Source organism: Aspergillus melleus (assembly GCF_016097325.1).
Source record: "Aspergillus melleus strain CBS 546.65 chromosome Unknown contig8, whole genome shotgun sequence".
NCBI classification, from domain to species: Eukaryota; Fungi; Ascomycota; class Eurotiomycetes; order Eurotiales; family Aspergillaceae; genus Aspergillus; species Aspergillus melleus.
Genome location: NW_025763377.1, coordinates 1,225,113 through 1,242,432, shown reverse-complemented (window position 1 = coordinate 1,242,432; position 17,320 = coordinate 1,225,113). Strand labels below are relative to the sequence as shown.

Sequence of the window (17,320 nt, the reverse complement as noted above, 5' to 3'; positions counted from 1 at the left end):
ACGCTAAGTTGCTAACCGAGCGAGTGTCTTTCCATTTTTCAGACTCCTTCTGGGTGTTTTTTGCTCTCATTCGCAAGAATGAGGCCGGACTTGACAATCGATCTCTATTCCGTACTCCGGATCGTCTCATTTCACGACCCATGGTTCGCCCTTCCAAGCCTAATCCCTCGAACCATTTGCCGAGCGCCTCAACCCGACGGGTCCCGATAGAGTTCCCCAAGATTTGAAATATTTGAATACAAGCTGCGGTTTCGAGCACAGGCGTATCCTGCTAATCAAATCAGATCTCGTCCTCAGGTCTCAGCCTCTCCATTATACGGATCCGGTATTGGCGCCGTGCTCCGCGGACAGTCCCAGCCTCCCTGGCACTTCAGAGATCCACAGTTAGGACCTCACGAACGGCACCTTGCGTGCGGACTGCGGAGTACTACGTACAGCACAAGATCAGCAGGCGACGGGTCCACATGAGCAGATAGAATTCAAATCCCGGTCTCAATTCAAACCCCGGCCAGCATAGCTGCAGTTGCTGAGATGAAGGGAATCTCGCTGGTGTGCTGTTACTCGGTAGTGTCGTTTGCGCTGCAGTCTAGCGAAGGGAAGTGCCTGGGATGGCTGTTTCAGGTTATCTTAGTACTTTGTACACCGTAGTGTAGGTATCACTTATCAGGTCGCTCTCTTCCGCTGCCATCAGGGTGATCCACCAATGATATACTGCATGTGGCTGTTGGTGTTGGCCAACGCTGCGACGCCATCTTCTGCCTCGTCATTCCAATTTCGCTTGATGTCTTCTTGACCAGCATTCAGCAGGCACTTTTGCACTTGGGGTCTTTGATCATGCGGTATATATTGTTCACTTGATCCCTGATTCCCTGGACGCGCAGGACCCAGGGTAATATAACAACACAGGTTATATGGCACCAGAAGTTGTTTGCCTGACGTAGAAAGACTCCGCTTCAGTTTCGGTTAGGTAAATAGAGATGGCGATCGACATAGCGAATGCAATATGATGTCCTCCGTACGCAATTACGCATAAGATGATCATGACTCGCAAGGCGCGTGAATGTGATGAAAGCACACTGTAATCGCGCATCGGCGATCGACAGATGCTGAATGCCTGAGGCACCAATCGAGATCCGATGACCGATGTCACACCGCCTGCCCTTTTGAGAATTCCCCCGTGTGGGGAAAAGCGACTCCAACAGGAGGTTGGATGATGAATTAATTCATGGATAACCTCCGATCGACTCGTTCTCCTCTCTACCTTCGTTGCCCCCCTCGCGCCGAGCGATTATTGGCTGCCTGTCAGATGCATTATTATTAATGGTCTGACAGTTATGATACGCATCTAGCCCTAAAATGCAATTACACCGGTAGAGAGGATGTCGTTGCGCGGTCCCATGAAGCGATCTCACCTTAGACAGGTGAGCGCTGCTAGTTTGGACACGCTCTCCACCTCGCGCTCCTTGGGCTCACAGTCTCACAATGACATTCTGAGTGATCGACCAACCACACCGGAGGAGAGGACTGTCCGGTTGCCCTCGATCGGTCTGGATCGACCACAATGCTCGCTCTGGGTCCATGATGAAACCTTCTCGAGAGAGGAGATCCTGTTCAATCCCGCCGCCTTCGGTGACACCGAGGTCAATGTGGGCGATGTCATTGAGATCCTCCCCGCCCGGTATCCCGGGGATGGTGCGCATCCGGTAAAGACGGATGCCGGCCCGAGGTCGTTGCGCGATAGCCATGTGGAATCGGGCTCGACCCTTCATTCGGACCCCTTGTCGAAGTTCAAAACTCCGCTACAGAACCGTTGTCTCTTTGTCGTCAAGCCGCTGCCGCACGATATCAAGACCCGGCATCCGAAGCTGGAGATCTCAGTCACCACTAGTATAGCTAATATCTTTGGGTTTAAGAATCGCTCGACCGTGCACATCTCGATCGTGGATCGTGCGCAGTGCGCAGCGTCCCATGTGGACATTGCTTTTCGCGATCAGTACATGGTCCGCTCGGACATGTGGAGACTGGTCATGTCGGAATTGGCTGAGAAGATCGTCTACAAGGGCCAGAAGATCGTGTTCATGGGTAGTATCAAGGCAACCGTAAAGAATATTTTCATTCGCGAGAAGAAGGCGCTCTCGGGATTTTTCTCTCCGCAGACCATTCCGGTGTTTCGCAGCGAATCGGCAAAGTATGTGCTGTTCATTCAGATGTCGAGAGAAATGTGGGATTTTGATTCCGAAGGCACGGGCGACATTCTCTTCAGTCGGGTCATCAATGGCTTTTTGCCGGAGCTTTTCAAGCGGTGGGCCAATACCGATGCTAGGCATCTAGTCACCATAGTGCTGTTTACACGAGTCGAATACGATGCGTCGGCCATGGGAACCTCGACCACTTTGAGCTCGGAGAATCTGAAGAGCATGTTTAACCCGAACCATGTGCCTACGCGAGACTTCTATCGAGTAGTGGTGAACGATATGGCGAGTGGCCATTGGACCACGATCTTGGATGAGTTGAAAAAAGATTTTCGGTCATTCTTGAGGGATGTTTCAATCCTTCACCATCATGATGCCGATACTCCCACCGCCAATGGCGCCAAACAAACCTCGCAGGACCAGCCGCCAACAATCGCAGGACGGCCGAGTACCGCTCTTCGCGGCAATATTCTCGAGGCAATTCACTTGGCGTCGTCACATCTGGCATACGATCACATAGATCGGGACATGGTGCATACAGGCACGTCTATTATCGTCATTACTCCGGGAAGTGGTGTTTTTGAAGTGTCGTATGAGTCTTTGGCGTCTACTACAGAGGCTCTCACCAATCGTGGGATTGCCATCGATCTGGTCTGCCTCAGTCCCATGCCTCTTCACTCCGTGCCTTTGTTCAAATACCGAGAGCCTGTTCGAAGACCGTCGAGCTCTTCGTTTGCTGAAATTCAGAATGGTGGCTACTCTCCTGAGATGCACCATTCGTTTGCTAGCTTGGTGAATCGCACATCGCATCTTTCTCCTAAATCAGTCATACACGACTCCCTCCCTGGAATGGGTTTCAAGAAGCCGTGGTCCTCAGGATCCCGAGATTGGAACTACGGGATTCCCCACTGGTTGGACATATCGTACTGGAATCCTGCAACGTACAGGGAAGCCCGACGAATCTTGAAAAAAGACCCCAATGCACCGATACCATTCACGGTCACCAGAAAGTCCAAGCTGTTTGTACCCAGAGTTCGAATGTACGAAATCCAAATGAATGGGATCATGGAGAGTGAACAATCCAACATTTCCATTCCTTATCTTCTGGAGGGACAAGGTGCTGCTCGAGGCCCCAGTGCTGGTCTCAGTATGAGCCCCGGCACTCTGGCTCCTGCCAAAGCTTCCCTCACTCGCAATTCCTCGTTTAGGCACCAGCTAGGTGATAGTCTGCGGCCCGAACCATTTCTTCAAAATATGCCGAAGGACGTGATGATGGCGAAATCCAAGAAATTGGCGCCGAGTTCGACGCTCGCATGGATGGACAGCTACGACGATAGTGTGTTCCATCCCTTCCCTAAACGGCGTCAACGCCGAAAGCCTGTAAAACAGAAGCGTCCAAGTGAGCCCGATGTGCAAATATCCAGTGCGCATGACCGCATTTCGGCTCGATCGATTTCACATCTTCGGAAACATGAAACTGAGTCCAATGAGCGCGAAAACCCAGTCATATCCGAGCCTCGGAACATTGACGGGTCGTTGGCAATCCCAAAGAGCCCGGTTTCTACCAAAAGCGCATCTCCCAAAAAGCCTGCCCTTAAATCGAGTTCTTCGTTGAAGTTGCCGCGTATATCGCGAACCATTAGCTTTGCTCTGCGCGGTCTGACTGCCGCTCCACCTCGCGCTCAGGCGAGCACTGAGGTCAATGTAGAACATGCTAGGGGTATGCCAACGTCGAATCAGAAGAAGATCACAGGCGTACTTGCAGACAACAAAAGTACGGACTCAGCGAGTATATCCGATAGTGCATCGACGTCCACCGTGATTGATACTTCTGCCCCAAGCTCCACACCTCGAAAGTCCATCGAGGGTTCTTCTATGACCCCCACGCGACCGATCTCTATCAAAGTGCCTTCCAAACAACCCGATGAGAGCTCGGAGCAGCCAGAACGTACTGAAATTCCAGAGTCCTACTCAACAACTGGCACCGAGATCCCCCTCAATGAAGACGCCCGTCACGAGGCTCAGTCGAGAAAGCGTGGTCCCAGGTTTGAGTTAACGGTGAACGGCGGCTCGCGCGGTGGGACACCCAAATCTCCCCAGAGCAAAGCACTGGCTCCCTGGGTTCGCTCGGTCAATCCATGCAATACCCCTCGAGATGTCTTGCGGGATACTAGTTGGTTTGGACGCTGGCAACATGCCTATCCAAGACCGCCCCACGTCGCTGTGGTCAAATGGAAGAGCTTAAAGTCACCTGCCATTCTGCCACTCACGACGGAAGAATTCCCCAGTGCAAGCGAACTTGCTTCGGACTACCTGCAAACACCATATCGCGTCTTTCCCAACGATGATCCTGAGGGCACTGAAGCTCCCAAAACTCGCGGCGTGCTCCTGCGAGAGATGATCTCTCTTCGCCTCTCTCACGGATTTCAGATCGTCGTCGGGAAAACTGTGGTCGAAGTCTCGGGGCAGTATGCGCTGCAATCTCCCAACGTCTTTGACACCCAAGGGTTAGAAAAGGATGGGGCCACTGTCTTCTTGTCGAAGGGGAACACTATCCACCGGCTGATCTGTATTGATAGTGCGGAGATTGAAGTCACGCGGTTTACTCATCGGGTTTCTTCTTCCTTATCGTCTGAAAAGAGGCCTAATTTCAGTATTTACTCTCCGGCCATGCGCACAATATTGAGCCCTGAATATGGGATCAAAGACATAAGACTCGATTCAACTGCCGAGGAGTACAACTGGAATTATGCCGATAACTATGTTGCCGGGCATCGAGATTATCTGTTTAACCCAGCCCAGCAACTGCAATTCTGGCGTGTACGTTACGTGCTCATCCCGATGCAGCTGCATGTTCAATCTCGTCGGCATATCCAGTCCTTCAACGAGGATAACGAAGAAGAAATCCATCTACTCGGAATCAATCAACTCACTCATATATGGCAACGACACAAATACGTGCCCCCAGAGGAGAAGAGGTTCGAGAGCTCCAACAAAAAGAGAGACCAGAACCCCCTCAACATCATGTATCAAACCCGGAACCCACCTGAGGTGGTTGCTGCAGAGCTGGATCGAATCTTGCTTACAGACCCTGGGCTGGATAACTCCCCTGCGCAACTGTTACCCGAGTCAGAGTTACTTGAGCGCTCGAGCATTAGTCTTTCTTCGTTGGCACAGATTATCCAAGGGGATAAAGGTGTCCGAATGATGGACCGCAGATGGCACTGGCGATTGCATTACAACTGTTTCATCGGCTTCGAGCTCACTACCTGGTTACTTCAAAACTTCCGCGATATTGACAGCCGCGAGGAAGCAGTTGAATTCGGCAACGAGCTGATGAAGCATGGTCTATACCAACACGTCGAGAAACGACATAATTTCCGGGACGGAAACTACTTCTACCAGATATCTAGCGAGTATCGGATCTCGCGCCCTGAGTCTCGCGGCAGTTGGTTCCCTCAGATCCGAACCGACAAGTCGGTTCCTTCTACGCCGGCCGGCGAACGTCCCCGAGATTCGCCAGCTAGCATTCCTAGTGCCCATGCTAGGACAGAAAGTACGGACGAGTCCACAGCGCAGACGCCGAATACTCCATCCAAATCCAAGAACAAAGCCACGATCATGCTGTCGAAGTCGATGAAATATGACGTCGATCCGCGCAAACGATCCAATCGACCCGAGGTCATTGATCTCCACTACGATCGACTGCATAACCCGGATAACTGCTTTCATATTGAACTTAGCTGGATGAACACGACTGCGAAGCTGATTGAGGATACCGTACTGTCATGGGCTGCTACGGCGGAAAAGTTCGGGCTCAAGCTTGTGCAGGTCCCAATCGCCGAGGCCTGTGCCATTGACGAGACGCAACCGTTCCGAAAGCCCTATCTTGTCAAGCTTACAACGCTCCCTCCCAAGGCGCCTGCTCCTACGCTGTTTCACCACGGATCGTTTTCGCAGCAGGGTACCCCCGATCGTCACTACTTCCAGAAAGCCCTCTTGCGCAAATTCGAATTTGTCCTAGACTTCGAGGCGCGGTCCGCCTTCCCTGCCGACGTGGAGGTGTCTTATTCTTGGGGCATTCCTGATTACCGTTATCCGCAGTATATCCACCGATCCGGCAGCGTTCTGGCACAGATCACCGACGAGGGTGACTTTCTCTTCCTTGCCAATCGGCTAGTCAGTACACGAAGTGCTGCCAGTCGCGATATGCCTCGACACGACCGTTCCGACCAATACCGAGCGAGGGCTAGCACGTATGATCCTATGGATCGTGCATCGCCTCGCCTGTCCCCCATAACCCGCCCAATTCACGACCCCAACAGCCCCATCAGCCCTCAGGGCCCGACCAGCATTGATTCGGCCAACCTCTACCGCGCCCCCGAGCACATTTTGAGCGCGTTCGTGGACTTCTGCAGCGACTCAACCAAGCTGGAGCAATTCTACAGCGAGTCTCTGATCCGACCGGTATCCACCAAGGTCGAACCGGCCCATACGCCTCTGATGGATTCTTCGATTCCTTCACTTGAGTTGCCGGCCAGCGTTGTCAGCCACCATATCTCCCCTCCGCCAGCACTTTCTCGGGGGGTACAGCCCTCGACGATTTCGTCTTTGGATTCGATCGCGCGGCCGCGAGAGGAACCCAGTGGGCATCGAAGTCCGCGAAGTACCGGGCTGCGACCGGTTCGATTGGTATGACGATGGGTTATGTGTTATGGCAGGGATGTACTAGACTATCTGTGGTTATGTAATGAGTTAGTTGATCAAATTAATGTCTCCAAGGTACCTCTACGCCTGTACAAGTCTACAAGAAGGCTGGTTTCTCATAAAAGGTTTCTCATGTTCTCATGAAAGGAACATGGCTTAGCCTGATGGCCTGACCAACCAGGCAATAAGGCCAAATTAGCCGAATTCAGGCTGAAAGGCAAAAAGCATCCCAGGCCGCTTGGCATCTCCACCGGTCTTCCTCTGCCCATCCAACTCCCTCCTTCGATTCAGCTTCCCAATTGTCCCTCCCTTGCCCCGCCTCAGCTGCCATTATCAGACGACTGAGGGGAAAGGAATCGCCCTAGTCGACCACGCTCAGTCCTGTCCTCGGACCTTAGCCCTTTCCGGATATGGGCTCAATGATAAATTAATCGGCTCCGCGCCTGGTTTATCCGGTGCATTGGGGGATACCGACTACTTAAATGGCCCTCCGGCGGGGTATTTCCTCCGAGCTGGGGGTTATCGATTCTTCCTGTCTTTTTCTCTCTTCTTTGGTCAAGCACAATTGACCCATTGCTCAATTGCCCAGCATGAAGTTCACCGAGGGAATGTGGCGCCTTCGCGTGAGATAATCCCAGCTTCTTCTCCCCATTCTTCCTGCTTGGTCGCAATTCCAGGGCAGACTGGCTAACTCTGCGTGCAGGAAGGCATTCGCATTGACTGGATGAACAATGTCGAGAGACTCAGCGTTGAGAATGACTCGGTCGACCTCCTCTTGAATAAGTTCCAGAGACATCGTGGAGACACGCTAAACTCAGGTCCGCCCGTCCCGTTAATCGTGGAGTTTTGTGGGGAGGTTCAATGACTGATCAGCAATTTTGTCTTCTTTAGCGGCCATTCAAGCTCATGTCACTTCTCCCTTGGAGGGTATTATCGGGGTGAAATTTGTCCATTGGTATGTGGCTTCTGATTGTCGCATTTTTAGCTTTGATAGAGTTTCTACCGTTTCATTATCGTTCATCCTCTCATCCGTTTTCTCTGCACAATAGGGCTGGCCAAGTGGACAATGGCCCTCACTACAAATTGGCCTCCTCATACGGTCACACCAAGATCCACCACGAAAAGAGCAAGACGCTGCAATACAGCAGTGGTCCCCTAGACTTGAACATCAAGACTGAGGCAAATGAGCTGGATTTCGTATTCTCGGGAGCCAAGGGCAAGCTCACCGGCCACTCGTGGCGATCTATCGGATACATCGGAGACCAGACGACGGAGAAATCCCGCTGGGACGATGGTATCTTCTTCGAGCGCCAGGGATACATGCTCGCGGCGCTGGACCTGGGCGTCGGCGAACGGGTCTATGGGCTGGGAGAGCGATTCGGGCCCCTCGTCAAGAACGGACAGACCGTCGACATCTGGAACGAGGACGGCGGCACCTCATCCGAGTTGGCATATAAGAACATCCCGTTCTACATCAGCTCGAACGGGTACGGTGTCTTTGTGAACAACCCCGGCAAGGTCAGCTTGGAGATTCAGTCCGAGCGGACTACGCGCGTGAATCTCTCCATCGCTGGTGAGGAGCTGGAATACTTTGTGGTGTATGGAAGTACACCCAAGGAGATTCTGAACCGGTACACGGCCTTGACCGGTCGTCCTAGCCTGGTTCCGTCTTGGAGTTATAACCTGTGGCTTACTACCAGTAAGTGGTCTTTCTCTACCAGATCCCTCGTTGCCTAGCTAGTCCGGCTCTGACGCTTGTGTGTCCTTGTTCTCAGGTTTCACAACCAACTACGACGAGCAGACCGTCACTGGTTTCTTGGACGGGTTCCGGGACCGGGACATCCCCCTAGGCGTCTTCCACTTTGACTGTTTCTGGATGAAATCCTACCAATGGTGCGACTTTGAATTCGACTCCGACATGTTCCCCGATGCTCCGGGCTACCTCAAACGATTGAAAGACCGGGACCTTCGCATTAGTGTCTGGATCAACCCTTACGTTGGACAAGCATCGCCGCTCTTCGCGGAGGGCAAGAAGAATGGCTATTTCATCAAGGTGATTTCCCTCTCCCTGTTAATATCACGCAGACATCCTGACACGCACACAGCGCACTGACGGCTCCGTCTGGCAATGGGACTACTGGCAAGCCGGCATGGCCGTCGTCGACTTCACCAACCCGGACGCCTGCGCCTGGTTCTCGTCGCACCTGAAACGCCTTATGGACATGGGCGTCGACAGCTTTAAGACCGACTTCGCCGAGCGCATCCCCTACCGCAACGTGCAGTACCACGACGGGTCGGACCCCGTCCGCATGCACAACTACTACACCCTGCTCTTCAACAAGGTCGTCTACGACACCATGATCGACCGCTACGGCGCGTCCCAGAGTCTGCTCTTCGCCCGCAGCACCGCCCCCGGCGGCCAGATCTACCCAGTCCACTGGGGCGGCGACTGCGAATCCACCTACGAAGCCATGGCCGAGTCCCTGCGCGGCGGGCTCAGCCTCATGCTCTCGGGCTACATCTTCTGGGCCTCCGACATCGGCGGCTTCGAAGGCACCCCGCCGCCGGCGCTCTACAAGCGCTGGGTCCAATTCGGCCTGCTGTCCTCGCACTCCCGCCTCCACGGGTCCTCTTCCTTCCGCGTCCCCTGGATCTACGGCGAGGACTGCAGCGCCGTGCTGCGCGACTGCGTCAACCGCAAGATCCTCCTCACCCCGTACCTCCTCGCTGAGGCCCTCCGCGGCCACAACGAGGGCGTGCCCCTCATGCGGCCCATGTTCCTCGAATTCCCAGAGGACTTGACCACCTACCCGCTGGACACGCAGTACATGTTCGGCCCCAACCTGCTCGTGGCCCCCGTCTTCTCCGAAAACGGCTCCGTCACGTTCTACGTCCCGCGCACCCCCGAGGACGACGCCGGCCGCTGGATCTCCTGGTTTGATCACAGCAAATCCTACGAGTCTGGGCGCTGGTACACCGAGACGCACGGCTTCGAGACCCTGCCCATCTTGATCCGTCCCGGGTCGGTGACCCCGATCAACGCGAAGTTGAAGGCGCCGCAGGGCGACGCGCTCGATGGGCTGGAGGTGCTGGTCAATGGATCGTTGCAGGACAAGGAGATCAAGCTGGATGTCGTGGATCCGAGCAACACGGGCAAGGTCTTGAAGGTGGTTACCGTTGGGGCCAAGGATGGGGCGGTGGTTGCTGATGATGCCGCGGTGAAGGTCACTTGGGTGGGACGGTAGATTGTCGTATGTCCTCCAATTGTCTTTCGTATTACTCCGTAGAAATCTAGCTTATCAATGAAAGATCACGATTAGTATCCATGCCAGAAGACCGTTATTACCGTAGTTCTTAAGTTGAGTACGATTTGTTCTACCGTCAATTGAAAAGGGTCAAAATCATATTTGAATATTAATGTATGCATTCACAGCTATGATGACTGACGTGACTGGCGCTTCACATCATCACTCATGCTCGTATATCATGAGTCAGTCATGCATGAATCAAAAATAAAAACATATGGGTATCATGATGTTCAGCAAGAAAGGTAATAGTCAAAAGAGAAAAGGATCCAACCATCAGGTCGGCCAAGACTTGTTCACGTCGTCGAGAAAGTGACAAGGGAAGAAGAAAATGATGAAAGAAATTGGTGAAAAAAAAAGAGATGAAAGAGAAGAATGGAAAGGAAAAAGGGTGAAAAGAAAAAAGAAGAAAACCAAGAAAGACGAGGGAAAGAAACGTAGAAACAGCGGTCAACCCCTTTCCCTCAAAAGCTGACTGAATCGATGCGAATTTACCATGCTTCTTCGACATCAAGAAGCCACTTGCGCACTCCCTCTCTCAGTGTGTTATCCGGTCCAGCCAACGATCGCTTGCGCTCTCGATCAGCCAAACCAAGTTCACCGTCGACATCCTCGCGGCAGTGCTCGGCAGTTACGCTGCGAACAACCTCTTCCAAGGCGCCTAACACCAGCTTGCGGCATTCTGTACGGGGAACTTCGAGAGGAGGCACTTCATCCCTACTCGCAGTGTCCGATGTAGATTTGTCATCTCCCTTGCGAGCTCGGGACGGCGATGGAGCCCGCGTGGGTGCTAGCGAGGAGGGTCCACTCTGGGCGAGGACCCGTTCCAATGCATCAACTAAGGTGCCATCCAGATCCATGACGGGCTCCTCGACGAAACGTTCCTCAACTTCGTTGGGATCGTATCCATCAAGAATGGAATGGACGGAGGTCCTGCTGGAGCCGGTCCCTGGTGTAAAGAAGTTTGTGAATTGGGAAGCAGACGTAGAGCCTCCCGGGATGTGTCTCGGAGTTGATGGATGGGATAGCACCGAGGGTGAAGACGGAGTCTGCCAAGCATTACCAACAACCTTGCGCCTCAGACGCAGTCGCTTGACGGTAAATGTTCTGGCGTCCGCAACCAGTGTCGTCGCGACATCGACCCATCTTTCCGACCCATCCATATCCCCAGATGACGGAATCGGTGTTGGTTCTGCCTGCATGGCACGCTTAATATCGGCCTCTAAATTGGCATACGGACGGACCGCTTGAAGCAGGAAATCCTCGTGAAAGCTCTTCAACCAGCCAGCAACATTCACACCCGGTCCATCACTGTCTCTAAGCGGGCCATGGAACCCAGAACTGCTGCTGTGTGTGGAAGCCAAGGCATCAACACTAGTCACTGACGTACGCGTCTTCTTTGGAGAGGAGATGGTGGAGTCGCCGGACGAAGAAAGGGAAACGAATCCAGGTAGCGGAAGGTCCACATCAACAACTCCATCATCCCCGCGCACGGATAACTTCAGGGAAGATTCTCTAGTTTGATCAGTCGTCGAAGAAAGATCGGGTGTGTCTTCTTCGAGACGCTGAGAACTTGAGGAGTGAGGGATAGAAATGTTACCACTAGTAGACGTGCCCGGAACAGGATCCTTCGGCATAGGAACCGATGCTTCTTTGACCATTTGGGAAAGGGTAGGAGGCCCTCGTTTTGGAGGACCTGCGTAGACGGAGACGGAGCGCTGGCGGGCTTCGACCTGCGAGGCAGCCGGTTCTGAATCCTGACGAGTCCACAGGCCAGAGAATAGGTTGCCCCATCGGCCACCAGTAGATGGGAGACTATTGTTGGTACAAATCGCGGAGCTATCGCTTCTTCGCAAGTTCTTGAGAAGGTTCTCAGACGCCAGGCTATCATTACCTTCAGTCACAGCGGGATCCGCTCTCTCCCGCTCGGATCGGCTCTGAGAGGCAAAGTGTGGCACCGGCACAGTCGTGCTGGGAGTGGCAGTAGACGTCGTGGCCACCCCGGCATTTTTACTGATCCGAGGATCCTTTGCATGCATGGGCACGGCGATGGTGCGAATGGAACGTGCATCAGATCCTCTCCGGCGTGAGCTCGTGTCCATCGGCCCCACGGTGTCAGTCTCATCCGCCGAGCGGTGCGCAGTCTCAGTAGACGAAACGCTGACGGACCGTTGGTGTTGATCTCGATCATTGAGAGTGAGACGTTGTGCGCGTGACCGCCGTTCGATGGCTCTTCGCAGGGACTCCTGCCGGAGGACAGGTACATTGGGGGGGCTTTGTGAGATTGCGCGCGTAGAAGCCGATGTACCAGGCCGGAGGGGGGAAGGGAGCGGCTCAAAACGCTGCTTCGGTGGGAGAAATGCAGCTAGCAGAAATATCAAACGACGAGCCGTCATTTTGTCTGGTGAAATGATGACGGTGCGATTTGCGAGAATGGGATCCGCCTCCTGTTGCTGGGCTTTCTGCTGAAGAAAGTGTCGACGGCGATACCAGTCCGGACCTAGTACATTGAGCCACTCGGTGTGGTTCCCCAGAAAAGCCGTAATGAGAACCAAGAAGAAGAAACTGTGCTCTTTGTCTCCGAGGCTGCGGACAATCGACCGACCTTCCTCGCGCCAAACTCCCCACCGACTCTGTCCAGTCACAACATGCGGGGTTTGCAGCGCGGTACTGATGCGACGAGTGCTTCGAATAGCCTCCTCTTTCAGCTTCGAATTCACAGACAATATATTTGCCGGCAAATGGATGATGGTCTGGTTCGTGCGTTGCATGTTAGGGGCTTTCGCGGGCTTCGGATGCGCACCAGAGGACGCGTCCACCTTTTTCAAGAGGAAAAGAAGTTCCTTTCGTGAAAGCCGCTCTAAGTGCGAAAGGGCACGATTGATGACGTCCCATTGATCCACCAACAGATCAATCCGCTCATCCAAACTAGCCGGAGGCGATGCCATTGATAGGCTATCATCTAGAAAACTAGGGCGCCAACGATAATCCGAATCCAGCGAACAAGACATTCCTGGTTTGGGCGAGTCTGCACCCTGGGTGCTAAACCGGGAGACGGGCCGGCCAGTATTGCGACCCAAAAGCGGAATCTGAATCGTAATCGCCACAGCATACATTGGGGTCTTCTTTTCCTTGATCTTCTTGCGCTTGGTGATGTCGGGAAAAGGAAATCCGGTGTCACCGAAGGATTCTTGATAGTAGGATGCCGGCATATCTGGTTTGTCAGGGGATGCATCACCAGTCTCCGGCAAGTTGACGCTGAACATTCTCGTTAAGAGAATAGTCACCTTGGATGGCGGCTTGGAATCGTTGAGGGAGTTGGGGCTTGCGAGATCTGGGCTTCCAGTAGTATGTGCCCGAGACATGTGACTGCGGGTTGTTTGGTTCGTGGTCGAGGCCTTTCCAGGTTCCTCATCGGCGGATATGATGTGCATCTTCGTCGAAGAACCCCGATAGCTGAAAGCACTGCTGCCAAATATGCAATTCAAGAGGCTCGTGTCATTAGAGTCGGCTGAGTGGCGCGAGCTACCAGCATCATGAAAGCTGCCGGCAGGTGCAAGAGTCGAGCTGCGGCCACGGGCACGCATGAAAGCGCCGGAGGAGAGGGGCGGAGAACGGCGTGTTTCCGTGGCGAGTGAAAATGGACTGGGGTCGACCACCGGTGCCTGAGACAAATACCCTCGACGAGCCCCTCGGGAGAGAGTCGAGACCGTCCGTGCATGTCTTGCACCAGAGCTGTCCAATGGCGGAGAATCCAATCCCAGACCATGAGCGTTTGTCTCCGATGCGCGAGTATCCAATAAAACACAAGCATCTTTGTCTCCTAGGGCATTCTGGGCAATGATGACACGAAAGTCCTTCATTGGGTCCAAGTCCACCCCAACCCCTCGGTCATCGTAAGCACCTGCCGACGAGGCATTCGGAGAATTCACGGTAGTGTGGAGGGGGTATGCATAGGTGTTCGAATGGCGGAGAAGGCTCGCATCGGGAAATAAGAGGCCAGAGGTGTGCTCCTCTTCCGTGACGGATTCAAGCTGGTGGGCATTTTTGGTGGAATAGGCCGCAGGATTCAACGTGGACGCTGCGGTGCTCAACAACCGTCCGAGCATGGTGATCGAAGCGGAAGATAATGTACGAAAAGCAGAAAGAAAGGAAGGAAAGCAGTGGAAAAGAAAGAAAGAAAGCAGTTATATTAGAAAGAACTGTAGTTCCCCATTCTTCAAGCCTACCGAGCAACAACCATGATCGGAGGATTGAAGAGCCACTTGGGAAGGAAATAATGTGCAGTAGAGGTGGCGGTAGATGAAGACAATTGAGGGGTACTTTTCCCAAGCAGAGTGGGACCGATCAACGTGGATTCAGGGCTAGGACCCAAAATGGATGGGTGAGGAAGCAGAGCAGCAGTGAATTGAACCCCCGAGCCGGAGCAATCAGAGCAGGGAGTGGAGAGAGAGCGGAGGGGAGAGGGCGAGGGCGAGGGAAAAGGGAAGAGAAACGAAGGGAAGTTCGGAAATGCAAAAGGGCGGTGAGGGAGCACATGATCTCAGCCTCATCGCATGCGGCCGGACGCTTCGGTGACACAAACCACCTCATCTTGCAGATGACAGACGGCCGCCTTCCAGGATCCTGTCCTGGAATTCCAATAGCCGTCCCTTTTATTCTCCAGGGATCCCGGTTCGATGCGGAGAAATGACTCAGAGAACATGTTCGCTTTTGATTGATCGAGAGGTCATGATTTACCTGACCTAACTATGGTATCCTGATTTACTGATTAACACCCCATCCCTACACCGTGTACTACCTAATGCTGTGCCTTTCGCTTCACTTTGTCCACCAGACTCTTCAGTTCTTCATTGCCTTGTGGCGGCTTGGACGCATCCTTCTTCTGCTTCTTATTCTTCTGCTTCTTGTCCTGCGTAGGAACCTCGTCTTCGTCCCCACGCTCGTCCCGGTCCCGTCGCCGTTTGCGTCCTTCGTCCAGCAATGCCTTCATACCCGATGTACCCTTGAACCGAGGGTTGGTCGGGTCGATCGCATACTCATGGCTCTCGAACAGTCGGGAGAATCGAGGATCGCTGACTTCCATCTGGAAATCATCCTGGATCTCGGGAGCCGGCTTGCCCTTGCCCTTGCCCTTCTTCTTCTTGCCGGCTTGTTTCTCGGCCTTCTCGATTGCGGTCATGTCGAAATGCCGGATGCCCTTGTTCTCGTCGTCCATCATCAGAAGCTCCAATTCAGCACGCTTGGCTGCTTCCGCCGCCTCCACTGCCTCCCGCTCCGCCTTCTTCTTGCGCTTCTCCTCCTTGCGGCGAGTTGCGGCAGTCACCTTCTCACCAGGATCGTCGAAGAAGGGGTCGTTGAATCCCAGGTCTTCTTTCTCTCCTTCAGATGCATCGTCGCCCTTCTTACCCGACTCCACAGTCTGATCTTCATTCTGCTGATCCCCATCACCTTGTCTGATTGCCTTGAGTTTCTCCTTTCTCCGCTTCTTTCTCTCGCGCTCTTTGCGCACGTACTTGTCAAGCGTAGTCTCTTCCTTCTCGGGCTCATTCTCGAAGATTCCGTCCTTGTTGGGGCCTCCCGCAAGACCAGAAGTGAACGTAACCTCCATTTCACCAACGGGTCCATCTGATTTGGACGCGCGGGACGGCTCCGAGCTCAAGCCCAGAAGGGCTCGCATACGCTGCCTTTCTTCCTCTTTCTTAGAGATCTTGGAGCTCTTTCCATCTCCCTGTGTAGCGTCAACAATCTCCACGCCCCCCTCCTCATCGCTCTCGGACTCGTTGTCGGAACTGTCACTGGCAAGATAGGCTTTCAAGTCATTCTCGTCGATGTCTTTCCGGCTGCCTCGGAAAGCGCGAGCCTGGGCTTCCTTGCGCGACTTGTCCTCCATGTCCCACGTCAACTTGACTTTGCTGTGCTGTAAGGCATCGGTGACGAATTCGTTGGGCTGGTAGCCATCTGGGATCCGGCTGCATTTATCCCGGGGTTTGTCATCGGAAAAGTCGGTTTCGTCCGGCACAAAGCGAAGGTCGAAAAAGTTGGCACTCGACAGGTATTCAGCTCCGTCCACCAGGTCATAGACATGCTTCGCAGCTTCCCTGGACGAGAACGTGAGGATAGCATAAAAGTAGCGCAAACGTTCCAACTGGTACTTTCGTAGCTGTGTAGAGTTGAATTCCTCGCCCTTGTCTTCCTTCAACATGGACTTCTTGATCTCTTCCTCGTCTTCGTCGGAGCCGAAGTCCTCAAATTCCTCCTCCTCAGAATCCTCATCGGACTTGCCATCCTTGCCGGAGGCAAAGATCTCCCGAGGAGGACCCTCCGCCTCCTCTCGCTCCATCCGCTCCTTTCCAAATTCACTCGGGTAGACCGCAACATTCAGAACACGGCCACCGGTGGGCGCGAAACTGGAGAACACGGCCATCAAATCCTCCGCCCGGATGTTATCCCAGTCCAGATTCACCACGGCAATCCGCTTGGTCACGTCGCCCGTGGGTATACCAGCCTGTTCCTTGTCAGGGAAGTCAAGCTCCTCACCCTCACCAAGCTCGGCCTCGTCCTCGTCGTCTTCTTCGTCACTGGTTTCCTCCTCGGACGAAGAAGATGAGAAACCTCCATCTCGCGCAGGATCATACGATTCGGCCTTTTGCAATTCCCTCAGGACTACGTCGTCGTCCTCGCCACTAACTTCTGCTTCGTCGTCATCTTGTTCGTCTTGTTCGTCTTGTTCGTCCAGCTGGTAGAATCGTTCCAGCTGCTTCTTCGTGTCGTCTCGGGCGAGCTTGCGTCCGTAGCGGTCAACTGCGGCGTTTCGAGAAAAGTCCTTGTCGCGCAGCATGTGCGCGAAACGCTTGTCGAGTTTCACATGGGTCTGGCGTTTGCTCGGAAGGCGATACCGAGGGTCGGTTTGGATATTGGCAAATCGGGGATCCTCTGTAACACGCAGAAGTAAATGTTAGTTCATAGATGCCCTTCAAGAGCGCAAAACAGGCGGATGCCTCACTGATCACAGAGTCGGCCTGGCCTTTACCAGCGCCGCCCTTTTTCGATTTCTTCTGATCAGGCATTGTGACAAATCACATGCAAAAAAATAAGGGGAGAAAAAGTCAATTC

General features: G+C 53.6%; 4 protein-coding genes across 4 annotated transcripts; 2 read left to right on the top strand and 2 right to left on the bottom strand.

Moving 5' to 3' along the window:
* Positions 1 to 1,379: 1,379 nt before the first annotated feature.
* Positions 1,380 to 6,972, top strand: iml1 (GTPase-activating protein IML1; the record flags this gene model as incomplete). The annotated part of the gene is made up of 1 exon (XM_046094218.1): positions 1,380 to 6,972. One exon carries the CDS (start codon positions 1,380 to 1,382, stop codon positions 6,888 to 6,890), a length of 5,511 nt encoding a protein of 1,836 aa, XP_045950197.1. The 3' UTR covers positions 6,891 to 6,972.
* A 517-nt stretch (positions 6,973 to 7,489) lies between these two features.
* On the top strand, positions 7,490 to 10,144 carry YIC1 (putative sugar hydrolase; the record flags this gene model as incomplete). Its single annotated transcript, XM_046094217.1, has 6 exons — positions 7,490 to 7,522; positions 7,603 to 7,717; positions 7,791 to 7,854; positions 7,949 to 8,598; positions 8,675 to 8,952; positions 9,005 to 10,144. The coding sequence occupies 6 exons, from the start codon at positions 7,490 to 7,492 to the stop codon at positions 10,142 to 10,144; spliced, it is 2,280 nt and encodes a 759-aa protein (XP_045950196.1).
* A 551-nt stretch (positions 10,145 to 10,695) lies between these two features.
* Positions 10,696 to 14,313, bottom strand: LDX57_012468 (uncharacterized protein; the record flags this gene model as incomplete). Its single annotated transcript, XM_046094216.1, has 1 exon — positions 10,696 to 14,313. One exon carries the CDS (start codon positions 14,311 to 14,313, stop codon positions 10,696 to 10,698), a length of 3,618 nt encoding a protein of 1,205 aa, XP_045950195.1.
* A 692-nt stretch (positions 14,314 to 15,005) lies between these two features.
* On the bottom strand, positions 15,006 to 17,274 carry ESF1 (pre-rRNA-processing protein ESF1; the record flags this gene model as incomplete). The annotated part of the gene is made up of 2 exons (XM_046094215.1): positions 15,006 to 17,140; positions 17,211 to 17,274. The coding sequence occupies 2 exons, from the start codon at positions 17,272 to 17,274 to the stop codon at positions 15,006 to 15,008; spliced, it is 2,199 nt and encodes a 732-aa protein (XP_045950194.1).
* Positions 17,275 to 17,320: the final 46 nt, after the last annotated feature.